The following is a 26209-nucleotide window of genomic DNA, read 5'->3' as shown; positions in this document are numbered from 1 at the left end:
GAGAGCTGGCCCATCCCTTACAGCAGGGGGGATGAAAGCGAGTGAAGTTAAAAAAACAACAACAACAACAAAAAACACCTGTGTGTAATTTTCATGATATTGTCCCCACAGGGAAGTAAAAAATAAAAACCCTCACATGATGATCCTAATTATGCATCGCCGAGTCCAGAGAGTCTCAAAATTCTTCAGTACGTCCCTGCGATCACTAATAAAGAACATATCTAAGTAATAAGATGTCATTTTAAAATTACTTTTGAGGTCCTACTGCAGCAATCTGTGGTTGGATGAAGTGGTTACAGTTCTCAGTGAGATCTCAAAGTGCTCAGCAGATGTCTCACAGTTCTACTTTTATTGCTTCATTCTTGAAAGCAGTTGCACAGTTGTTAGGTATGATAAAAAGCAATGACAAGAGAATGGCGTGACCATGAAGTGACAGATGTGTGGTTTTGGGAAGACAAGACTTGTAAAAGTCTAGGACAGAAACACAATCAATAATTCTCTCCCTCAAGTTGGATGGCTGACAGCAGCTCTGTGCAGTCTGTTTGTAATTGACAGGCAACATATCTATATTGACTTAAATAGAGTTGGAAATTTACCAAAATATTATTTTTTTTAGGAATCTTGAAATCTGTCTCGAATGTTTTTATAGATTACTTTATTTCATGTGTTTGAATGTTTTGACTGTATGCATGCATGTTCACCATGTGTTTAGTTAGTCTTTGCTATTTTGTGGGCTTCCACAAAAAGAAGAAGAACCCATAAAATAGCAAAGACAGGCTACACACTTGTGTGCCAGGTGCCCTTGGTGGTCAGAAGAGAGCATCAGATCACCTGGAACTAGAGTTACAGATGGTTGTGAGCCACCATGTGCGTGGTGGGAACTGAACCCGGGTTCTCTGCAAGAAAACAAGTGCTCTAAACTGCTTAGTCTTCTCTCCAACCCCTCAAATTCTTTTTTTTTTTTTTTTTTTTTTATATGAGGTTTATTAAATGAGCATGGGGGGGGGGAGTAAAAGGGGGAGGGGTGCCCCAGAGAGAGAGACAGAGATAGGAAGAGTAAGAAGAAGAGAGAGGAATGAGTAAGAGGAGGAGAGGGAGAGAGAAAGAGGGAGGGAGGGGGGGGAGAGAGAGAGAGAGAGATAGAGAGAGAGAGAGAGAGAGAGAGCGCTCAAATTCTTGTATGAAGTAAATAAGCTACATATTTTTGCTGTTCACAAAGGCCACATTTAGTCAATGTGTCAAACTGCACAAAATTGTCTTAATTTGAGACTGCCATAATTTCACTTTCATTTGAAACCTTGTCATGATTTGAAACTTTGTATTAATAATTTGAGAGGTTTACCTTAAAGATAATATAAATGATACCAAACCTGTACGGTAGTTTTCATCATCAAGTTCTAGCATCAATTCAATTTCGAAGCCATAAACAACTTGATAACTTGTCTCAAACAATAAAGTCTATTTCTCATTTGGCTTCATCTTAGTCATCTTATTTCTGAAACGTAAATGATACTGCTCTGGTTGGCATCACTGTTTTAAAAGAATTCTCGGGACTGGTGATGATTTCATCCTCCATCCCTTATGAGACCCATGGCTTTGGTGGTTTGCATAGCATGTATTAATCATGCTTTTGTGCACATGTTTTCTTGATGTGTAAAGTCACTTCTCTAAATGTGAGTTCAGGTTGGCATTCACATCTTTCCTCTTGTTCACCTACCATTAATGGGGCATCAACTATAACAGATTTGTTGACGGTGTGGCAGTGGACAAAAAGAAATTGTTTTAACATATGTTTTACTGCTTCATATAAGTTTCTTGATTTAGTTGTACCTTTTTTTTTTTTTTCTAAATTGGTTTTTCGAGACAGGGTTTCTCTGTGTAGCCTTGGCTGTCCTGGACATGCTTTGTAGACCAGGCTGGCCTTGAACTCACAGTGATCCGCCTGCCTCTGCCTCCTGAGTGCTGGGATTAAAGGCGTGTGCTACCACACCTGGCTAGTTGTACCTTTTAAGGACACCAAATAAACCACTTTTGGATGACACTTAATTTGTTAAAAGCACCACTGTAATGAAAATTTTGATTTTTTGTTTGTTTGTTTGTTTATTTTTTGCTTTTCTGAGGCAGGATCTCTCTGTGTTATCTTGGCTGTCCCAGACTCACCTTGTAAACCAGGCTGACCTCAAACTCACAGATCCGCCTGCCTCTGCTTCCCAAGTGCTGGGATTAAAGGCGTGTGTTACCACCGTGGCTTAAGTTTTGGTTTCTTAATAAAAAACAGTTATGTCATATGAATATGGTTTTGTTTTAATCCCAGGTGTGAGATATGGGGCTGCTTCAGATTGTCCACAGCAGCTGACTCTAACGTGTCTCGTGCTCTGGCAGGGATGTGATTGTGCCAGTTGCAGATAGTTTAGTTCTGGGAACTCCTGAGAGAGTATAAATGGGAGAGCCCTGAGAGGGCTTGCAGCTGCTGCTGTGGCCCCGACCCCTCATCTGCTGTTGAATTTGCTATTGCTGGTTTGCTGGACTGCTGGATATTCAGACAATGAAGATTGGACTTGCCCTGAGGAACCACAGCCCTATTCAGCAGGAAGTAGTCTATAGAGTTCTACTCTCCCCACTTCCCCTCTAACCTTCTTGCTCTCCTGCCTAGTCTTGGGGGATGGGAAGGGATTAAGGTGGATAAGAGTTGGAAGGGAGGTAGAGGTATAAGAACTCAATAAAATAGATGAAAAGAATATGCCTAAAGACCAATAATAAAAATGGCAAGGAGAGCTTTATCTTAGTCACTGCTCTATTGCTATGAAGAGACACCCTGATGAAGGAAACTCTCATAAAAGAAAGCATGTAACTGGGGACTAGCTTATAGTGTCAGAGGTTAGACCATTGCCATTGTGCTGGGGAGGATGGTGGTACACAGACAAGCATGGTGCTGGAGAAGTAGCTGAGAGCCTTACATTCAGAGATTTGGCCTGGTGTGGGCTTTTGAAACTCATATCCTGTATGTTGCCCCCCCCCCACCCGCAGCCCCTCCTCTGCCCTGTGACATACTTCCTCCAACGAGGGCACAACTCCTAATCCTCTTGGTTCTTTTAGACAATTCCACTCCCTGGTGTCTAAGCATTCAAATGTATGAGCCCACAGAGATCATTCTTAGTCCAACCACAAGCTACACTTGTAGAATCAGTAACGTTATCCAGTGCTAAAGATTAGATTTAAAATCAGCACTTCTTTTCTCTAGACTTTCTTTGAGAGAGATGGCTCAGTGGTTAAGAGTGATTGCTGCTCTTCCAGAGGATACAAGTTCAGCACCTATCTATCTTTTGGCCTCTGTGGGCACTGGCTGGCATTTGTACACACAGACACACACACAAACACACACACAGACACAGACACACACACACACACAAGACCACATAAATAAAAATCATCTGTATTTTAAAATTTCTTTATTAGTGTGTGTGTGTGTGTGTGTGTGTGTGTGTGCGTGCACGTGCATGCACGCCAGTGCAGGTGCCTGGGGTGGCCAGAGAGGACTGCGAATCTCCTAGAGCTAGAGTTGTGAGCAGCCTTATATGTATGCTGGAAAAGAAACTGGGAATTCTCTGGAAGAGTAGGAAGCACTCTTAACTACGGAACCATCTCTCCAGCTAATTAATAATAATAATAATAATAGTAATAATAGCAGTTAAATAACTATATTTACTTTTAATTTTGGAAATAGATTCTTCTCAAAAAGCTATCTATTTTTCTCTCATATAATACATACCGAGCAGTTCCCCCTCCTTCCACTCTCCCAGGTCCCTTCCTTCTCCCCTCTTCCCTGGATCCACTCCTCCTCCATTTCCTTAGAGCAGGCCTTCAAGAGACAACAACTGGACAACAACAGGACTAAACCAAATACACTAAGACAAGGTAAAAGGCCCTGATTCTGAGGCTGGGAAAGGCAATCCAACGGGAGGCAAAGAGTTCCAAGAGCAGACAAACAAGTCAAGGACATGTGCGTTCCCACAGCTGGCAGTCCCAGAAAAACACCAAGCTAACAGACACCACCATGCACAGAGGACCTGGTACAGACTCCTGTAGCCACGCCCCCCCCCCCCCCCCCCCCCCCCCCCTCCCCTGCCCCCAGCACCCGACCTGGCCACTTGCTTCTTGTTGCTTCAGTCCCTGTGAGCTCCGCTTAATTGATTCAACGGGCTGTGTTCTTCTGGTTTCCGCTATCCCCTCTGAGTTCAGCAACCTTTCTTTCTCCTCTTCCATGGAGTTCTGCCTCACACACCTTATCACATGAAATAATAGGTTAAAACAATATTGATAATCGCATTTCACTTTCCTCTTAACCACAAGCACAGGTAATACCAGATGATGCCAAAATCAACAGCCTGTGTTTGGAAGATAGCATGCCGGAAATGGAACATCACAGCAAAACAGAATCCACACACATATACAAATATTGAGAGCACACATACATTTATTTTGTGTGGCGTTGTGACGTGATACTTTCATCCTCAAAGTTTATGCTCCAGAACCTAGCATTTAAATTTTTTTTCAAAAAATCTAAAAAATTATCATTTATGCAAAAATTTTCATCATGTTTTACACTGAAGAGTTTGTTAGGTAGCATTCATAGCTTTCTGGATTGGAGAGCCAGACATCAGAGCACATTTTATCTATCTATCTATCTATCATCTATCTATCTGGCTTTTTGAAACAGGGTGTCTCTGTGTAGCCCTGGCTGTCCTGGAGTCAGAGGCAGGCAGATCTCTGAGGCTAGACCACATTTTAATGAAAGTAGAAGTAGCTTGGCATTCCAGGCTTTGCCTTGCACATGAAGTTCGTATTCTCTTTCTCATCTCTCTTTCCCTTGGGTCAGTCCTCTTCTTGCCTGTTGGGCAGTACCTAGGGGCAGAATTTCTCAACTTTAATATGCAAAGGAATTGTCTAAGGATCTGGCTAAAGTGATATACTGACTTCCGGTCCCACGTTTCTGGCCAGTCCCAGGTGATGGGTTGTTGCTGCTCTTCTGATACCCTTTGGGTTTAGAGCTGGGGAAAGATGATCCACGTGCAGGGTTTAAAGACCGTGTCCTGGATTCAAGTGTGAATTCTTTGTCTTAGTTGGTGTGGCCGCAGGCAGGATAACCTTATTGGTAAAATGAGTAGCTTCCTACAGCTACTTACGCCAGAGTCAAGTCAAAGCAGTGTAGCCAGCTCAGGTTCCGCTGTGGGGCGTGGCTAAAACTGGGGGCGTGGCGACGCGACGACTGTGCGCGTGCGCTGTGCGCTGTCGGCGTGCAGAGGCCTCAGGTAAGGACATGGCTGTTTGTCTTGCTCCGTGTTGTCTCCCCACTGTGGGACGCATGGTGTCTTGTAATATTCTTGGGTCAGGGGAACACTTGAGCGAGACTGTCCCGCTGGCACAAGAGCATGAGACGGGCGCGAGTGTTTCCGGCTAGCCGAGCGCGGTGGCGCCTGCTAGGACCTAGACCCGGGTTGAGGCCGGGCGCTGCGTGTTGGAACCATCCTGGGCAGCAGTCCCAGGTCCACCCTGTGGGACAAGCATGGCTGCATCATCTGCGCCGCAGCCCCCGCCTCTCCAGTGCAAGAAGGCCCTTTGGTTTCCCTAGGGCATCTGGTCTGGATAGGTGTGCCCTGGTGACAATCGGGCTTTTGATTAAGTAAAGCAGTCTCAAAGCGCAGGGCCTTGGAGTGCCACACTTCCACCTTTTTTTTTTAAGAGAGTAAATGTTTTATTCCCCAGCGTTATTTGGATTGTTTGAAACCATAGCACCACCACTATCTTCTACTCAAAAAGGTTTTGCTCAGATTCCTTAAGTTATGGAATAGGCTGCAGGCAAATGTGCCGGGTGCTTGCCCTCCGCCCCCCCCCCCCCCGGTGCCGGGTGCTTGCCCCCCCCCCCCCCCCCCCCCGAACATTAAAAACAGCCTTGAGAACTTGGTACTGAGCAGGACTGTCAGTGATACAGAGTACTGGGAACAGAGGAAGACAGCTGTCGCTCCTACGTCGTCCCCAGTTATATGTGTTCATTTGCTTCGTTTTTAAAATGAAAATAATAAAGCTTAAGTCTTTTGTTCCCCGAGTGGTCCCATTATTAAAGTGAAATAAGGAACGTTGGAGGGCGGGCGAAGGGGAGGGGCACTTGGTAATACAGTCCATGGCTAATCCTGACAGTGTTTAATTACCTTGAAAGGGAGGTGAAAGGTACAAGCAGATGGAGGGGCTAGCTGACAACATTATACAGAAGCCTGTTTCAGCGTTGAGGACAGAGCAGTGGGAAAAATATTGGAATATGAGATAAAAGGATTAGTGGCTCTTTTCTTGATTTGAGGTTATAGGGAAGCAGAGTAAAACCTGGCCTACCTTTCATCTATTCAGCAGGTCAAATTTCATTTGATGTATATATAACCTTTCTTCAAAGACAGAACCCATGACTCATGCTAATAAGCTCATACTTGGCTCCAACACTGACAGCCCTTTCTTGATTCGTTTTACATAGAGGGAGGGAGGGAGGATTTCAATCCCCTGCAGTTTTGCTATTTACTGGTCACTACTCAGTCAGCTTCCCCCTTCATGGGCCAGGGCCTTGTATGAACACTGTCTGGAATGACTTCAACAGAGGCAGATTACTGGGGTGCCCACACTAGGATTGCTCAGGCAGAACCTGGGGAGCTGGGAAGCAGGCGGAGGGTTAGGAATGAGCACTGCTTTGGGCATGGTGCAGTTGAAGTGTTCTAGCATGCAAGGAGGTGTGTCCAAGGGACAAGACCAGGTTAGTTTATTGCCTATTTTTGCATCCAGGAAATGCATGAGCTGTGGTGTCACTTAAAGAATAACCTTTCCCTTGGAGGGAAGTTTCCAACAGGGCCTTCAAATGCTGTTATTAGACTGTATTTTAATTCCCAGGCCAGCAACACGTTCCTCTAGCCTACTTCCTCATTCTGTACCAGAGACCCTAAGGAGACTTCGTTCCTCCAGTTTTGCTTTGTAAAAAGGCACACGCTTTCTCAGAATTTCTGTGCTTGTCCCTGGCTTGTGTCCTGTGGCTCACCATACTCCTCAGGCATGGAGATTGGAAACTGTATACAGGAATGTCTAAGCCAAACACACATCACTTCTGGGGCTCATGTAGAAAGCAATGGAGTTTTCCTTGTAGCTGCGGCGACAGGAATGTCAACACGCTCATGTATGTTAACTTTAGGATGGCTCGATCCATGGAACCGCTGACAAAGAAGATCTTTAAGGGAGTTCTAGCAGTTGAACTTGTGGGTGTTTTTGGAGCTTATTTTTTGTTTCAGAAGATGAACTCAAGCCAAGGTAAACAAACACAGTTCAGTAGTTGTTTTCTAGCGGGGTATGCACTAAGCGCTAGTGGCTTTTCTGGGCAAAACGTTTCTTCAGGTTGAAACTGTTAGACATTCCTATGGGCAAGAGGGGAAGGAGGAGTCCAGTATCGTAGAAGTGACTCATGTCTGACTTGCAGACTACCAGGGAAGGGTAGGACAAGTGTCTGTTCTGGCTCACAATTGGATGGGCTTCAGCACAACTTTAGGGATGGGATGGAGGGAGCTTGGCCTGCCTTTTACACTTGTTTAGTATTCTCGGAAAGAGCTACACCACTGAATGCCCAGAACTGCCTCAGGCACAGCATCTTAGCATCAACAGTAAGGCACTAGAACCATTTCCACTGTTGCTGAGGACAATGTAACCACTTAAGTTTTATACTAGAACCCTCAACTTTTAAATTAAGAATTCCTACTACTTCCTTTACCTTTAAAGCTTGTCACCTGTCTTCCACAAAGTACTTCATAGGACACTATACCAGGGTGCTACGGGATGTTCAGTCTTTAAAGTAAAGGCTGCTGGGTCGTGGTGGTGCATGCCTTTCCCAGCACTTGGGAGGCAGAGGTGAATCTCTGTGAGTTCACAGCCAGCCTGGTCTATAAAGTGTGTTCCAGGATAGCTAGGGCTACAGAGCAAACCTGTCTTGAAAAACCAAAAAAGAAAAAAGAAAGTATAAATGCTGGATTTTAAGATGAATGTAACTTATATACTATTCTTCAACATTCAGTTCGTGGATCAGAGGGACATTAAATATAAAATGCTAATAGATACTAATATAATAAATTGTGGCTTGATGTTAATACAGTGAATTTTGTTTTAATATCAGATTTCAGACAAACAATGAACAAGAGATTTCCCTTCATTTTGGAAGGTAAGTTTTTCTTCAAGTAAAATTCAATGCAAACTAGCCTATCAATCCTGTGGTACTTTTACAGCTTTGGATCACATGACATTATTTTGTTACTGTTTCCTACACTAGCTGCTTCCTGAGAGCACACAGGAAGGACTCACCTAATTACACAGATGAGAACAGTTAGCTCTTGGTTTCATTCTTATTACTTTTCATTGATCGAACCCCAGGCTTTACAAACACTGGAGAAAGTTCTATTGTTGAGTTACATGCTCCACCCTGCAAGCTTGAGCCGCTTTTTTCCAATGGTAAAGAACATTCCAGAGTGAGACCTAAGGTGGCGATGGGCACAAACCATGGCTTCAGGTTACTGCTGTAACTGTTCTCCTCAGGCATCCTATGTTCTCAGAGAGGCTGCCTTCTCTGTGGAAGAGCTAATGCCTACCTCATGACATGTATGTAACCGAAGCTTGGCACGAGGTGCCCCAACCAAGCAGCTCATCACAGCAGTTAGGAGACCGGTTAGAGCATACGCAAGACTATAGAGCCCTGCTGTGCTATTCACTTTGTTATGTAACAATATGGAGGAACTAACTTTGACATGATTTATAAATGACAGCATTTTGTTTCTATAGTTTATTACAAATCCATTGAACAGTCTGGACTGTATGGAGTTAGAGAACAAGATCAAGAAAAATGGTTGAATAGCAAAAATTAAGGGTAAGTACAATCTTAATTTATTATCCACTCTGAAGCTCTCACTTCCTCTGTCTTTTGGATTTTTGAGGGGCTTTCATCTTCTTTTTGAAATTTTTCTTTTTCTTGATGATGCTTTTCACGTCTCTGTTGTGCAGCCAGTCATCACGCTCAGCTTCCCACTTCAGCTGTTTGAAGCCTTTGAGAGAAGAAGAAAGATGAGTCTCTGCCCGAGTGTAACCACAGCTTCAGGCCCACCGTCTGCAGTTCCTAACCACCCTGCAAACCCACTGTGTCCCGCCCACTGTGCAAACCCACTGTGTGCCACTCTCCTCTGCTACCTAGGATGAGGAGCTTACAAATGAAAGAATACTGAAGGACTGATACTGAAATGATTGTTCTTTTCTATATTTATGAAAAAATGGAAACTATTATAACATCAGCGATAATTAAAAGGTCTTCAAGCACAAAGAATAAACCTTAGCCAAGTCAAAATAAAATAGACCTACTCTCCAAGAAAAAAGTTGTCTGAGTCTGTAGTGTGTGTGTGGGTAAATGCCTTGCTATGGGACAGGCAAGCTTCTGCCACTTTCGGACATCTACAGGGAAGTGCCATTTAAAATCTAGAATGACAAGTTCAAGGTGACCTAGTGGTGCTCACTGGTAATCCTACTGCTGGGGAGGTAGAGGGTCAAGTGCCCAAGGCCAGCCTGGCTACACAGTGAGTGTAAGGTAGCCTGGGTCACACAGACCCTGCTGTAGAGAAGAAGAAAAAGGAAAGAACAAAAATTAGTTTACTTACTTGCATTATCTTTGTTAGCCATGGCATTCATACCAATATAATCAAACTTGGATCCCATATTTTCATCCAACAGATGGCCAAACTTTCAAGAAAAAAAGGTGAGGAAAGTTATAAACTTGAAAAGAACATAACTAACTATGTTCTTAGTCAGCATATTAGCCTTACCTCCTCAGCAGACACAAACAGGCTGGAGTCATTGAAACTCTTCTTTTTTTTCTTTGGTCCTTAAAAAATAAAATAAAATTATGTGTAGGTTATTTAAAGTGTATGTTTATTTCTCAGATTTGGTCACTGATCAATGTTTATCCTTACAAGAAACCAACAGTATCACTCAGGATTAAAATCCACAGCTGAAATGAATGGAGTTTGTATTATGTGAAGCAAAATAAAAGTTATTATTCAGGTCTTACTCTTTGGGCTTGAAAAAGCTGACTGAAGTATGTTTATTATACTATCAATAAACTTTTGTTGGTACTACTGAAAATAAAATGTCTATTAAAAAGTCACATATAACCCTGAATCTATAGCACTTTAAGAATGGTAAAGTGGCAGGATAGTTGGGGCTCACATGTAAGGGACTCCTGAAACCTGACTGAAAAGATCATCTAGAGACACTGAAATGAGAGACAAGGACCTTGGGAGCAGCAAAATCTAAGGCTGTGTGTGAGAAATAGCTCTCCATGGCAAAGAACCCTGCTATTATCAATTCTTAAAGCACCGTTCTTGGCCAAGAGATGGTTTAACCGGTACATTCGCCTCACAGGTGTGACACTCAAGGTTCAGGTCTCCAGAACCCATGTAGGAACCTGGCTGTAGTGGCTGTAATGCCAGTGATGGTGAGATAGCAGGCAGAGGCAGCTGGGTGCTAGAATCTCATGGAGCAGTTAGCCTGGCCTGTGTGGTGAAATCCGAAGCCTATGAAAGACCCTTATCCCAAGCAAAAGGTGGACAGTGCCCAAGGACTGATCGTTTAAGAAAAATTTTCTAAACAGCATCAGACAAGTTTTTAAAATTGTATTTCCAAATAGTATTTCTTCATATGGCAGCTGCTACGGCTTGAATTTCCTTACCTTGAAATGACTTAGCAAAGTCAAAATCATCTTCACTCTTTCTCTTGCTTTTCTTAGTACTGGCTTTGGGGCTGGCTTCAGCAAATTCTGTAACCCAAGAAAGCTTGCTATTAAGCCATTTAAAAACAACAAGCCTGAAAAATACCAACTCAGTGCATGCTACAGTGTTCAGTGCAATGCCAAGGCCTGATGTGCCTATTCCATGTAGCTTTACAGTTCTCCAATCCCAACAGAATGGGGGATCCAGGATGCTCCAGTCTCTAAGAGCACCTGCTATAGTTCACAAGAATGTAATTTACTCAATGACCATTAATGAGGCCAAATACTTCCAACACTTGCAAAAATAAGAAACTTCTACTGCTTAGGTCCAGAAAAGATGCAAAGCAGGTGTACATTAGAGGTTAAATGAAAGAAAGGACAAGGACACAAGAGCACAATTGTGCTTGCTCCCTCACCGTCTATAGTTTACGTCGCTCCTCTCTTTCACTGTGCAGTAGGGCTGTACGAATACTGGCTTTTTCTTAGATAAGCTGCTCGTCACTATTGCTTTTGTTCTTTGGTAGCTGAGGCTCCAACAAGGACCTCACACATTGTAGGAAGCACTCTACTATCAGGCTACACCACCAGCCCTGTACACCAATGACAGCTCAACCGAAACTGTAGAGAGAAGCTGTTGCCTAAATTAAAGTCCAACACTGATATATGTGTCTTCTTCAGATATAGAAACCTAGACTAAGAATTAGCAAGAAAGCAGTATGATTTATGAGTTAGTTTTTTCAATCTGTATGTACCTGGAACATCTTCAGTTTCATCATCTGACACATCCATGAATGTTCCTCCATCTTCATCAATTTCAAAGTCTTCATCATTCATACTTCCTAGAGAAACTTCGTCATCATCCAGGTCACCAGGCTCATTGTCACTACTCTCTGAATCTTCCAGGTTCTCCTTAGCTCCTTTTGTTTTCTTCATATTGCTGGGAAAACAGAAACAAACTCCAAGACTCCAAAACTTGTTAAGGAAGGCAGTGTTTCCTGAAGTGTGCTCAGGTGACTACGTAAAAGAATCACAGAGTGCTCAAAGATTCCAAAGATTCAAAATGAAAGCACCACACCCAGGGGAGTCACATGATTTCTACAGCCTCCTGTTCTGATGAACAATAATTTGGGAAATACTGAGAAACAGTAAAGAGAAGGTTGAGTTTTACCTGGCAAAATCAATATCATCCTTTCCAGGAGTGTAGCAGTTATCATCTTCAAATGTGTCTGCGCAAGAACGATATAAAAATTTTAAGAGACAGCAAGGACCAGGAGCTATACGCATTATACCCCAGTCACTGTGACAGACTCAGGGTTTCACAACACACAATGCTGTAAGCAGGCCTACTGCTGGTGCTGGGTCTCTAAAGTGGGCTCTGTTAGTTTAATTCCTATCTATAGCTCTTCTGTTGAAAAAGAACTTTAGCGTTTATTTTTTACTAGTGTAGATGTAACAGTGACATCAAAGCAAGCCTTTCCATTTTCATGTACTGTTTTATTTAACTGACTTAAAAACTCCCAAGCTCTATGGATTATAGAGAAAAAAAACCCAAGCACCTAAAAAAAAAAAAAAAACAACCAATAAAACAGCAGGTGACTGCTACAAATAGAATTGGGAGACTATGAACAATAGTTTGTTTCATCAGAGACTTGGTCTTAGGCATGAAAACACTGTTCTTGCAAACAGTATTTTCTTACATATTGTACGAAGCTGAAAAATGTATTTTTCTAGAACAAATATGAGCACGTTACCATGTTATTTCTCAATCTTCTACTATAATCTGCAGACCAATGATTTCTAAAAACTAAGCTCACTTTTAACAATAATGTTCTATATCCTATTAACAAATAATATTTTTACAAACTGAGTTAATAAAAACAAATTACCAATCATATTTTCAAATTCTTCATCATCAACATCTTCTATACTTTCTTCATCTGCATCGCGCTTCTGTTTGTTTTTGACAACAGCAACTTTTTTATAATACCTAAAGTAAAATGCATATTATTTATCTGTTTAATTTATGACTAAAGACTAATTACAACTCAAATTGTGTTAGGAATATTCAAATGGACACAAACGAGTAAAACTGTATTCAATATAAAACATGTTTTGAGTTAAACAAAACAGGCATCAATTTTTGAAATGTGAAGCATAATAATTCACCGTTTGAAGGGGTTCACCCACATAGCCTAGGCTGGCTTTGTGCACTGAGTCCCCTGCTTTTGCCTCCTGAGTACTGGGGTTACAGGCCTAAGCTACCCAGCACTGCTAAGTGAAGGAGAAATGTTCAAGGTTTTCATGTCTTCTACGTTGTCTCTCCAAACTCATCTTGACACAGCATCATCGAGGCCTCCAGGTGCATGGAGAGTGTTGTCTAACAAGAACAAGGCCCCGAGTTTGATCCCACACAACACTAAAAGTAAAAAGCACTTTTACTTTTTTTTGCATAGTAAAAGGTTGCTTCAACTTCAACACTAATTCTCTAAGTATCAGAATATAGTGGTTCTAAACAACCTCAAATCATAACTTACCAGCTCACCCAAAGTCACAGTAGAACTTAAAGACTTCCCAGTTGGCATCACACCCACAAAATTATTCATAGTAAAAGTTCTTTTAAAAAGCAACTTAAATTAAATCTAATTAAGTAGTCAACTAGATAACTTGACAGCAGATGACAAGGCACAGCGAGTGTCAGTGGTGACTGTCGAGATCAGCCACTGCAGCGTCACAGTGGGCTGTGTTCGCTCTCCTTGGAGGGCCGCGGTCTAGGCAAACTACTTCTGTTGCTACTGCATTAAACTAACACACATAGAGACTAATAAAGAGTCACTGCTTAAGAAGAAAAAGAACCAGGCGCAGTAAGCAGCAAGTGCTCATTGGGAGGTGGCGGACATCTTAGGCAATGTACAGTTTCCAAACAAACCCCTAGAGGTCTACAAAGTCAGATTAATAGCCAAAATTTAAATACTCCATTAATATTCAAGCTGACCAATTTCACTAAGATTTCTATCAGTAGCAGATTCAGTAATTTAAATTTACTTCAAAAAGAAAACAGACACATAACCTGATCTTTTCAAAACAGTCCAACACCAATAAAGCAGTGTATCAAACGTAAACACAGTCCCCAAGGACGCTGCACTAGGTACCTTACCTGTAGAAAAACACTTCATCCACTGGGATCTGGCTTTCTTCCTTTGCAAGAAACTCTTTACTATTCACTGCAGAAATGAAGCATTTTATTATGACCATTTCCTACATTACTCAAGCTCTCACATGATATTAACATACTGGCAGTTCTGAAAAAGATTTTTTTGGGGGAGGGTTTTGAGACAGGGTTTCTGTGCAGCTCTGGCTGTCCTGGAGTCACTCTAGACCTCACAGAGATCTGCCTGCCTCTGCCTCCAGAGTGCTAGGATTACAGGCGTGCTCCACCACTAGTGGGAAGTTCTGAAATCTTGAAACAAGACCGTGGTGGGTAAGAGGTGCAGCAGTGCAAAGCGCATCTCTGGGACTGTGTCGCCAAGTCTCACCATCCTAGCATCTCAGTATGGGTGCTGAGAACTAAACTTGGGTCCTGCCCCAGAGTAGTAAGTGCTCTTAACTACTGAGCTAAGCACTGAAGCCCCTCAAAGAGTTCTTCTAAAGCTCCTAACCCTAAATCCTTATCCATCTGCCTCTATCACCCACATGAAGGATTATAGCATAATCTGGTTGTCTCGGAAGAAAAGTTCAATAATGCTTATAGTTGTAAAAACTCTGACTTGATTTAAAGATTTGCCTTACAATCCTAATTACGCCAGAGTAATCCTGCTGACATTCCTGGGTTTCTTAGAGGTTGGCTGAAAATAACTAGACTGTTTAACTTAACTCTAATTTCTGAGCAAGATGAAGGCAGGACTCGGCGTGTGAAGAAATGTCTTTTCTGAACAGAGAGCCAGAATCGGATCGGGAAGGCTGGTGAGACGGGCACCAGGCACAGTGCACAGGAGGACGCCAACCACACTGAAAACGATGGGGTGTGAGAGAGCCAGCTGTGCATGTTTGTTTTCCTCTGCCAGCACTGGAAGAGTTTAAGACGGTCTGAACTGTACAAGATGTGAATTGCACTTGCTGGTCACTGAAGGAGCTGTGTGATCTGAGCGTGGCAAAAGGCATGCCTGCTGAGGCTGGGGAGCGGCGGCCAGAGGGCCCGTAATTTTATTTACTTAGGATATGCTTGAAATTTTTATTATGATAAAGTGGGTCAAAGGACATAATTTGTGTTACATTGTCTTACGCTATCCTTTTGGTTTCAACTGTCCCGGCTCTATGCTTACCAGCAAGATTGCGGACATCCTTTATAAAATGCTTCCTTTTCGGCTGCATCACAACACTGTCGGTGTTTTCTGAAATGTAAACCATGAGAGTCTAATGTAGTTATAGCTTCTTTCATTTACTAAACCCCAGCAACGACAACCAAAGAGTTACTAAATAACGGGAGCATGCCTTTGCCTTTATGTAGCTTTGGATTTCGGTATACAAATCGATCCAAGAACCTCATGAGTGTGAAATCCTGCAGTGGGTCCCCCGAATACTGGATGAAATTTCCCTGAAAGGTGGGAAATGGTGTAGATTATTTAATAAAAAATAAATACCTATCCAAACATGAAAAACATAAATTGCAATGATAAACCCGCAAATATTTTTTATTTTTTATTTTTTGGTTTTTCAAGACAGGTTTTCTCTGTGTATCCTTAGGTGTGCTGGACTCACTTTGTAGACCAGGCTGGCCTCAAACTCACAGAGATCCACCTGCCTCTGCCTCCCGAGTGCTGGGATTAAAGGCATGCGGCACCACACCCGGCTTAACCCTCAAATATTCTAATGCATTTCCTACTAAAAAACTAGACATAGATATTTTATGATGCCCTGGTGATTTGCAGGTAAAATTTATGATGGCGACTATGTAACCATTACAAGACCCAAACACTGAGAAAGCAAACACAGGAAGCAAAGGAGAGCGCAGCCAGCCTGTAGGAGCTGCTGTTTCCTGATGTGCTGTGTCTCCAGTCATCCCACAGCGAGAAGGACTCTTGTTCTCTGTATTAAACAAGTCATTGGTCCTCAACAAGAGCAGAAACATCAGACTACAAGGCGGGGACAACTGCTCCGGCAATTGCTGATGACCCAAAACTGTAATATTTAGCTGGATGTGGTGCCACATGCCTTTAATCCCCCCAGCACTCAGAGGCAGGTGGATCACTGAGTTTGAGTTCTAGGACAGCTAGGGCTCTGTTACATAGCAAAACCTTGTCTCGAAAACAAACACTACCCCCAAGACATGCCCCGACCCCAACTCTAAAATCTTATATATTTTTAAGAGTATTTTACACTCACCTCAAGGATAGTCTTTGCAAAAAGGGCCACAGAAGGGTGGAAATGCTCAGATAACTAAAGAAGGAAAATGTTAATGCCATTATCTTTAAGGTCAGTTTTCAGCAAAATTACAGGTTATTTGAGAAAAATGTAGAGAACTGAAACTTAAGCTAATACAGAAAGAGTGATTCTCAAACATTCTGGTTTCCAAACCATGGGTACTTAAAAATCCAAGATTCTTGCTGGGCGTGGTGGCTCATACCTTTAATCCTAGCATTTGGGAGGCAGGAGGATCTCTGTGAGTTCAAAGCCACCCTAGTCTACAAAGTGAGTCCAGGACAGCCTGGTCTACAAAGAGAAACCCTGTCCTGAAAAACTAAAACAAAACAAAGAACAACAAAAAACCCTGAGATTTTAAGAACCTACAGCTGAGTGGATTATTTTTGTATTTGCTTTATTAGAAATTACAACAGGAAAAATTTAAGTGCTTATAGTTCATTTAAATTGGTAAATCCAGGGTTTGGAGTAACAGCTCAGCAGTCAGAGCACTTGCTGCACTTGCAGAGGTCTTGTGTTCAGGTCCCAGCACCCACATGGTGGCTCCTAAGTAACTACTTGCTACTCCAATTCCAGGGATCTGACACCCTCTTCTGGCCTTCTTGGGAACCAGGCATGCATGTGGGTACATTTATATACATGTTGGCAAAATATTCAAATGCATAAAATTAAAATAAAAAATGATAATATACCTACCATATATTAGTGTAAACAACATGCTCATGAAAAATAAGTATGCTTCAGAACAAAAATTACAAAATTAAGAAGTACTAATTCTCAAAGTTTAGTTAACAAATATTTTCAAAATCTCTTTTGTATTTGGCTGAATATGACTTAATGCACTTTTAACTCTTTTCTAGTATTCCATACTATTTGAACCTATATGAAGAGAGTCCAGCCTCAAACAATCTGTGGTTGAAAAAAAGATTTAGTAAGTCTTTCACCTAAGTGTGGATTTTCTTTTTTCATGTTATACCGAAAGGTAAAATTAACTGCCAGGTGGGATCTGCCATACCAAGTGGTCTACTATGAATGCAGACCTTCCCCACATGTGAATTTGGAACACTGTACTCTGGTCATTTGAAAAACACTGGATGAATTGGGCAGTTCCTCCAAATTGCTCGAAATTGCAGTGTTACTCTGATCACTAATTTTATCAGGCAACTTTGTGCAGAGTGTGGTTGGCTGTCACTATTAGTTGCTTTTGCCTGAAGCAGAAGAACCAATTACTTCATTTACAAATGTGTCTCAGAGTAAACAGTTTGCCCGTCAGTGTAGCAGGAACAGCGGGCCGAGTTCTACCTCGAGACACTGGAGCGGGACGCATGCTTGCCATCCACACAGGGAACACTGGCATGGGGTTAAGGCCAAGGTCATGAAACAATACCTGCTTTATCATTCTCAAGTGATACTGGCTTTGCCCCTTCCCTTGTTTACTACAAGTATAGGCAGAGAAAAATATAACAGAATTTGATGGCTAAAAAAGAACTGTCTTTACTTGTATCAAGGCATCAGAAGTTCACCTGTCTTCTTTTATATCATCAGTGCTACAGCCAGCACAGTGACAAGACAGATAATGCCCCAGTATCACCAGGACAGCAGCTGTGACTGCACGCTCGATGAACGGCTTTGAGCATCTGTGGTCACACTGCAAGAATAATTCATAGGGAGAAACTAACTGGCTTTTTGTCACAGGAAGGCTGTTAGAACCCAATTTATCTTCTTCATTTACACAATAATCAATAATGTAGTAAAAGATTTCTATTTTCAGACAATGCAACACATGTTAGAGAACTACATGTAACAATCCATGTTCTTTTTTTTTTTTTGCTTGTTTGTGTTTTTGAGACCGGTTTCATGCCCGGCTAATAAGTTTTTGTTTTCCTTTGAGACAGGGTTTCTCTGTGTAGCCTTGGTTGGTCTGCACTGTTTGTAGATCAGGCTGGCCTTACAACCAGCAGAGTGCTGGTATTAAAGGCGTGTGTCATCATACCCGGCCCTATATTCTTATTTATAAGCTATTTTATTTGCATGCACATCAGTTATAAGTTTCCGTAAACAGCTAGAGAGACAGCACAGAGGTTAAGAGAATTGGTTGCTCTTCAGAAAGTCCAGAGTTTAATTCCCAGTGACCACATGGTGACTAATAACCATCTATAATGAGATCAGTTGCCCTCTTTGGCCTGCAGGTACACATGCAGGCAGATTAATATAAAAATAATAACAATAATTAAAAAGTTTCTGTAAAATGAACATACCAATTATAATTTTGCTCATTTGTAGTTTCATATTAAGTTCTTCAGTTGTAAGAAAAGTTTTAATGTGTTAAAAGCCATTGAAAACAGGAGGAATATGTGCTACAAATGAATTAAAAAATAGTTGAAATTATTTTACCTTTCTGAGCTCCCAAAGACTTGTATTTTCAGCTCCACAGAACAAAGGATTTCTACTGAATGGATCGTATGTCTTTAACTGCTTGCCACCTAAGGACACAGTATTTTTAAATGCTTTATTCCTAGCTCAAGGAGACACTTAAAACTATCACAACTAATGTTCTCACAGACAGACCTAATTTTCAAGCTATTAGTAGTTCAGTAATACATTACCAGATTAAAATGCCAAGTCCCTTAAACAATCTATCTTAATGTCTACTTTAATATTTTTTCCTGAAAAATCTGCAACGTACTGGTCCCAGCTACCAAACCATCAACCTCTTCCTTCAGTCAGTAGTTTTCAAGCAGCCAGAGAAAGTGCTCAGAAAGCAAGTCATAAATAGGTAAGATGGAAATAAACTGAAGGAAGTTTTTTTCTTGGAACAGATTTGTATGTTTGCAAAAATCCAGAAATAAGAGATTAATTCTTCCTTTCTACTTTTTCTCACTAAGTGTGTGTGTGTGTGTAGGTGTGTGTGTGTGTGTGTGTGTGTGTGTGTGTGTGTGTGTGTGTGTGTGTGTGTGTAGGTGTGGGTGCTAGTGTGTAAGTGCCACAAGGCTGCATGTGGAGATCAGAAAATGATTTTGAGGAGCCAGGTCTCTTTCCAGTTTAAATGTGGGTCTCAGAGCCTGAAGTCAGTCACGAGGCATGGGAGTAAGTGCCTTTTCCTTTCCTGGATGAGTTGTCTCTGTGGTCCCAGATACTAAAAGCAAGAATTTTGAAATCCACTATTAGTTGTGTAGCCCTAGCACATGCTTGTCATCCTCCTAAAGGACAACAGTATGTGCTCTGAACAGAGAAATCCTTTGAAGAACTTTCTTGACGACTACTGGCATTCTCTTCAATATATTTGAAATGTAAAGCTGAGTTACTTTAACCATGAGTCCTAAAAGAAATGTTCCTGGCACTGTCTTCTTCAGGCTAGTAGTCTTTTCTTTTTGGCCTCAGATCAAGACTGTATCTCTACGCTTTCTTTTGGCTCTAATACTCTATTAATTGACTTCTTTTTCTTTGGTATGTGTAGCAATAGTCACTTAAGGCTTCTATTTCCCAGAGAGTCTTCTATCTTAAAAACTTGCTTTAGGGGGCTTGAGGGATGGCTCAGCAGTTAAGAGCACTGGCTGCACTTCCAGAGGACCTGGGTTTGATTCCCATCACTTGTGTGGTGGCTCACAACTGCCTGTAACTCCAGTTTCATGGCATCCAATGCCCTCTTCTGGCATCCTGGGCACCAGGCATTCACATGGTACAGACATATATACAGGCTAAACACTTAAACACATAAAATAAAAAATTAAAAAAAACAAACAGCCCTGCATTAAGAAACTGCAAAGGTTGAATATGACAGTTACACAAAACTCAAGAAGAGTCGTAGAGATATGATTAAATACAGTTCCAGTCAGAAATCAAACCTCATGTGACCCACACTTGGGTGTCTTCATGTGCTCTGACTAGAGTGGCTCAATTAGGCATAAACTCCTATTTAGAATGGAAATAAATGACTCGCATTGCATCTAGCATTTCATTGCTTTTCAATTAATTCCCATAGCTCTAAAAGGCATTTGCTTGATTTGTAAGATTTATTTAAAACATGTAATTCTGTTAATAAAGATTATCTGTGATTCCCTACCACTAAATTTTACTTCATGGTTGCAAATGTAGTTCAATGCTGGCTCAGCGCACCCCTCTAGCACTGTCACACAGACACAGCTGTGACGACGACAGAGAGAGCTAATTCAAGGGAACAATCCAAAGCACTTCACCTTTCAAGTTGTCAAAGTGGACCCAGGAGGCCGGCTTTGGTTTCCTGGCGTCTGGGCTGCTCTCAGGCACAGCTTCTTCTGCCTCAGGCTCCTTCACAGCATCCACTGTGGATTCTCTGTCAGCATCAGTGAACTTTTCTATGTCACTGTCGTCTCCCATGTCAACAAAGTTTTCTTCATCCGATTCCTACCAAAGTAGACCAGTGCCTCTATTAATCAGCGGGAACAGCAATAAAGTGTGTTCACTTATGTGATGTGGGTTTCACAGAAAACTCACTGCAATTCCAGTCAAACGAGAAAATCCCAGGCAAGTCAAGTCACGGCCCTGAATGCTACTCAGAATGAATGGAAGATCCTACTTTCTTCCTAAACATAACAGAGCCAAGTTCTGAACCAAGAGATTTTAGACCTGAGTCCTCAAATGTTGTTATAAATAACAAAGGTAGGCATGGTTACTATTTATCTCCATTTCATAAGCAGGAAACAGGCTGCAAGGGTCTACTTGCTCTATAATCACCCATAACTACCTCATTTGATTGTAGTTTCTATACCACTGCAGCTTGCTATGTAATAAATGGAGGAGTCAAGCAACCTGCTCACCTATTTAGCTGTCCACCTGGCAGGGAAATCTGGCTCTGTCCAAGTCTAGAGCTTACATTGTAACACACTCCAGAGAAATTAACTTACTGTCAGTAAAGCAAAAACACACACAAACCCACCCAACACAGCAGCACCCACCAGGGTCAGGAAGCATAAAAACCATACCGGATGGTCATCTAGTTGGCTTCTTAAGTCTGGTTTTGCTTTAAGGATCTCAGACACAAGATACAGTGCTCCACAAATGAATGGCGGCATCTGCGTGCAGGTAACCTGAAGCAACCTCTTCACAAAAGCCTTCACCCGGCGCAACATGATGTCAGCTTTCAGAGATTTGTAGACAAGGTTAAGAAACATCGCTTGCTTGGAACACGTCATCAGCCCTGGATCCAACATCTTTCTGTAAAATGAAATCAAGGTCAGACGTTCATTCATAAAATCATCTTCACATCCAGTGGTCATAGTTTAGAGACTCCACAACCAAATCTTAGGATACATTTCCTGAATAAAGTAAGACACGATTTTTGCCTTATCAGATAAAGTGCACATCAATGACCCCAGGAGAAAGAACACAACGGTAAAAAAGGAAAGGTGTCACCAGATAAAAGCCATTTGTTTTGTGACTTTTTTCTCCTCTAATTGTTTTATAAGACAACAGGGTAGTTTTATACAGATACAGAACCCCATCTGAACAGTTACACAAAAGCCAACTAATAAAACCTGACGCCTGCTCAGTCTGCTTTCAGTCAGTTCTTGGAAGGCAGAGGCGCAGCTCTCATGGAGTTCTGCCCTCAGCATTTCCACAGCAAAGCCAAGGCCAGCCAGGGCCACATTGTGAGCTGGGGAAAAAACTGACACCTAGCAAGCAGTAGGTAAGATGACCAGCTTCTGTCTTTGTTTACTCTCTCCTCTCCAGCCGAGCAGAGGCAGCCTCCCGCACATGGCTCTGGTGGAGACTACCTATGAGCAGTGAAAAAGAAACTGAGTTCCTTAATATGTGATCCAGTGGACTAACCAAGTATTCCTTCCATACACACCGTCCTCTGTGCAGAATGTTCTCTGCATGTCCACAGTTCCCAATGAGTTCTTCTAATACTCTCAGTCCTATGTTTATGCTCTGTGGTTTCCTCAGCTTTCCCACCTTTTCTCCTAATATCCAATGGAACTGGGACTGCGCTATCACAGGCTTCCTCCATGGACTGGGACTGTGCTGTCACAGGCTTCCTCCATGGATGGGGACTGCGCTGTCACAAGCTTCCTCAATGGACAGGGACTGCGCTGTCACAGGCTTCCTCCATGGATGGGGACTGCGCTATCACAGGCTTCCTCCATGGACGGGGACTGCGCTGTCACAGGCTCCCACCATGGACAGGGACTGTGCTGTCACAGGCTTCCTCCATGGACGGGGACTGTGCTATCACAGGCTTCCTCCATGGATGGTTTCCTAAATGAGGGGTCCAATCAGTCATGGACTAAAGTCTCCATTAACTATTCCAAATAACGCTTTTCTGTTATACAGCTTTTCTGGAAATTAAAGTGTGTGTGTGTGTGTGTGTGTGTGTGTGTGTGTGTGTGTGTGTGTGTGTGTGTAGGTGAGAAGGGGTCTTAGGGAATCATCTTATACTGGCAGGCTTGTGAGTAAGAATCTTTATCCCTGGACCATCTCACCTGCGCTAAAGCTTTTCTCTGTGAGGTTCCAGGTCTGTCACTCACTAGTTGTAACTTAGGAAATGCTTACTAATATGAACAACAGGCACGAGACAGGTGCACACCTCTGCATTTTACTAATAAAATACTGTGAGAAAATGAGATTAATCAAGTTACAATAGGGTTTGCCTGATCTTAACAGGGCAAACTATTGGCTGGGATTGAAATCATAGTAAATGTGTCTGAAGTCTAACTATTAATCACTACATTTTCCTTTCTAAGTTAGACATATATATGTGCAACTGTAAAAAGCCAATTAGAGGCCAGGCGTGGTAGAACCTGCCTTTAATCCTAGCACTCAGGAGGCAGAGACAGGTGGAGCTCTATGAGTTCTAGAGCAGCCAAGCCTGCACAGTGAAAACCTGCCTCAAAAAAGAAAACAAGAAAAGAATAGGTAAGTTCCTCAACGCAGCTTGCTGGCGTATGTAAGGCAGATCCAAAGCACTTACTGTCAGAAATACCTGCCTTGACGAGTTACACGAGAGCTGTATGAGCCACCAAACAAAATCTTAAAGGCTAAAAGAGCAAAAACCTCCTCACCTCGGAACCGCTAGCTCTCGTTCTCCAGCCTACCTCTGGTAAGGGCCTCCAGGGGTGGGATTTCTGTTCCTGGTGCCTACCTTACACACCGAGAGCATGGGCAGCAGATCTAAGTACGCAAAAGCCATGTGTTGAATGAATTACTGAGCTGTATGAGGAGCAGGAAGAAGATTGAGAATGAAAATATGGGGGAAGGGAATGTCAGTTACACCTCTGGTTCTAGGTCTTCATTATCCCAAAAGACTTAAAGAAACGTAGCAAAATGTTATTTTTTTGAAACAGGTGTCAGGGTATTGTGCTCAAAGTTGGTGAATTTTCGATTGCTGAGGGTGCCTATGTGACACTGACACACATACTGACACACACACACACACACACAACTTAAAATTTCCTTTTGCCCTATACTACATGTGCTATCCCACAGCAGGTTTCCCCCACATTCATACACTAAAATGCTACGCACTTACCTATATAAAGCTGTGTAATAGCGATCAGATATTGTCTGTTGAGAATTCATTACTTGGAAAAGTAGCATTAAAGCCTGCACACTGGTATTAAAATTTACAACATGTAACACCTTGAATAAGGTGTCCACCTGCTCCCTGACTTTGTCGTCACCTATCTGGGAATAAGGGTATGCTCTGTTCACTCCTGTTAAGATGGCACTGAGCATTTTTGATTCAATGTCTTTTTTCTTGATACAAGTCCGAAAGAAACAAAAATAAAGAGTTATTAGTTTGTTAGCCAACTCACTTTCTTCATGGGAGAGAACCATTTGGTTTAAAAAGCAAATTGCGTAATACTGAGCTTTGGCGCTGATATTTGAGCGGAAGAGGAGCCTTTCTATTTCTCCACACACAACTCCTTTCATATTGGGATGCTTCCGCAGCAACACCTCTAACAGGTGGGAAGCTTTGGTGGCGACTCTGTTCTGAGGATCTCCCAGCTTGTTTATCACCTGCACAAGAAGAGCCTTCTCCTCCTCAGGCTTATCACAGAGGAGCTCGTGGGCGGCTACGAGGGCTCGGGTCTTAGTGGTCACCAAGGAATCGTGACTTAGAGTTTCTAGGACCTGCACGAATTCTGCTACTAACTGTTTGAGTTGGTGCTCATAATACCACAGTACAAGTCTTCGATCCCTTGAGTCCCTGTTGCCGCTGGACAACTCTTCCAGCTTGTGAAAAGGATGCTGGCTGAAAACCCAGAGCTTCCGACTGCCTGGCAGGAGGTCTGTAATAAGTAACTCCTTGAACGTATCCAGAGCCTGGAGGCACTGCTGCTTGCTGCCCTTCTTTTTAACAAGGTTCAGGAGGGTTTCTACAAACTGGAGTGTGTGAACAGCATCGTCCTGGATGAGAAGGATCATGGCTGCCATCCTGTCACCCAGTGTCCCCGAAGACACGATTGCCTTCATCCAGGTGGAAGAGCCTCCCTTTTGAGAGCTTGTCTTACTTTTGAACAAGGTGACTTCATGCTCATACAGCTGCTGGGCCAGGGCTTTGTATTTGGACACCAGATCCCGAGGCTGGGGCTCCAGGGAATACTCACTGCTGTACTCCATGTCATACCACTTGCCTCCAGGCTTGAGTAACAACGTTTGTCTCTCCAGAAACTCGAATACATCGGGTTGTTTATCTTTCTTTGCTTTTGGGATGGTACTGCTATCAGAATGCTGTTCTGGTCCATTTTTATTTTTCACCTTCTTTTCTGATGCCTTTTTACTTTGTGTTACTTTCTGTTTTTTATTTTCAACCTTCAGTGTTTTTACATCTTTTTTGCTGGCATTTTCTTTTTTATCTAGTTCATCCTCTTCAATCAAAGACTTTGAGTATTTGGCCAAGTTAAGATTTTGAATAAATGCCTCCAGTTCACCTTGTTGAAGGTCATCAATTGTCCCCTTTTTGCCTCCATCTATCAGTTCCTCATTTTCATCCAAAGTAGCCAGCATAAGGTAATCTTGCTGCAACAATACATAAAAAAGTTAAAAAGCCATATTATAAACCCAGAACTTCAGTAAGCACTTCATCTTTGAAAACCATCACATCTGAATTATTACACTATTACCTGGGAAAGTCACAGACATCCAATAACAAAACGTGCCAAGGATATATGTACACTATAGGGAAAAGAAGGTTTTCGAAGAACCTTCTTCAAGATATGAAAAGATGCTCAAGCTGACAGCCACAGAAATCCAATGAAAATGACACTTGTAATGTGTCAGGTGAGCGAGGTTAAAGGTTTATAAGACTGGGCACGGGGATGGGTCAGTCAGTCAAGCCCTTGCTAAGCAAGACTGGAGACCTGGGTTCCATCCGCGGGAACCCACGGAAAGGAGAGAATCGACTCCACAACGTTGTCCTCTGACTTGCACACGAGCGTATCAACAAACATATAGCATCTCCTCCAATAATAAAAATTTTAACCCAGCAGATACAGATGACATATTCACTAGCTTTTAAAACATCTGTCCACGAGGTTAAGGACCAGTAAGTTAGTTTTGTTCCAACCCGACGGGAGTAACGGTTACACCACGTTGATAACAAGATCGCTTACATCTTAACGAAACGTAAACACAGGAGAAAACATGCAATACGAATATTTTTATTCCACTGAAGAGCGGTGAAAATGCGGGAGGTTCTCAGAACAAGTAAGAGGCTGGGCTGCGGTCCCACTGCCAGCAGCGAGAGCATCCCGTTCCCCGGAGCCTGTGGCCGTTACCTTCGTGCCTCCGAGGCGTAACACCTCCTCCAGAGAGAAGCCACCCTTGGACTCATCGCTATCTTCCTCTTCTGGATCTTCTGTCACTTCTTTGGGACGCCAGGGCTGCTTGGCATGGAACTCTAAAGGTTCCCGGTCCGCCGACATTGCTGGCAGAACACGAGCGCGCAGCCCGTAGCTCACTTCCGCTTTCCGGTGACGCACTTCCTATTGA

The 26209-nt window shown here is 42.5% G+C and overlaps 2 protein-coding genes across 2 annotated transcripts; one reads left to right on the top strand and one right to left on the bottom strand.

The window, feature by feature from the left end:
* The first annotated feature begins 5208 nt into the window (after window positions 1–5208).
* On the top strand, window positions 5209–8933 carry Cebpzos (CEBPZ opposite strand). The gene is made up of 4 exons (XM_051166279.1): window positions 5209–5309; window positions 7223–7338; window positions 8192–8236; window positions 8851–8933. The coding sequence occupies exons 2-4, from the start codon at window positions 7224–7226 to the stop codon at window positions 8931–8933; spliced, it is 243 nt and encodes an 80-aa protein (XP_051022236.1). The 5' UTR covers window positions 5209–5309; window position 7223.
* Window positions 8934–8959: 26 nt separating this feature from the next.
* Window positions 8960–26205, bottom strand: Cebpz (CCAAT enhancer binding protein zeta). Its single transcript, XM_051166192.1, has 16 exons — window positions 25996–26205; window positions 23745–25237; window positions 21199–21430; window positions 20434–20620; window positions 18632–18720; window positions 16202–16255; window positions 15311–15413; window positions 15142–15210; window positions 13977–14043; window positions 12709–12809; window positions 11991–12048; window positions 11575–11759; window positions 10784–10870; window positions 9879–9937; window positions 9714–9795; window positions 8960–9110 (listed from the first exon to the last, which is right to left on the bottom strand). Exons 1-16 carry the CDS (start codon window positions 26140–26142, stop codon window positions 8974–8976), a joined length of 3150 nt encoding a protein of 1049 aa, XP_051022149.1. The 5' UTR covers window positions 26143–26205; the 3' UTR covers window positions 8960–8973.
* Between the last annotated feature and the right edge of the window lie 4 nt (window positions 26206–26209).

The sequence above is a fragment of the Acomys russatus genome, chromosome 1 (genome assembly GCF_903995435.1).
Source record: "Acomys russatus chromosome 1, mAcoRus1.1, whole genome shotgun sequence".
NCBI classification, from domain to species: domain Eukaryota; kingdom Metazoa; phylum Chordata; class Mammalia; order Rodentia; family Muridae; genus Acomys; species Acomys russatus.
This window is presented reverse-complemented; position numbering and strand designations above follow the sequence as displayed.

Bases quoted from the DNA above. Each gene is read 5' to 3' on its own strand.
- Cebpz (XM_051166192.1), bottom strand. From the start codon at position 26,142: ATGTCGGCGGACCGGGAACCTTTAGAGTTCCATGCCAAGCAGCCCTGG. The intron at 20,621-21,198 runs GTATGGTTTTTA...CTACTTTGGTAG, and splicing joins GCCAACTAGATGACCATCCG to GAATCGGATGAAGAAAACTT. The intron at 9,938-10,783 runs GTAAGGAAATTC...TTATTTTTTAAG, and splicing joins CTTTGCTAAGTCATTTCAAG to GACCAAAGAAAAAAAAGAAG.
- Cebpzos (XM_051166279.1), top strand. From the start codon at position 7,224: ATGGCTCGATCCATGGAACCGCTGACAAAGAAGATCTTTAAGGGAGTT. The intron at 7,339-8,191 runs GTAAACAAACAC...TTTTAATATCAG, and splicing joins GAAGATGAACTCAAGCCAAG to ATTTCAGACAAACAATGAAC. The intron at 8,237-8,850 runs GTAAGTTTTTCT...TTGTTTCTATAG, and splicing joins ATTTCCCTTCATTTTGGAAG to TTTATTACAAATCCATTGAA.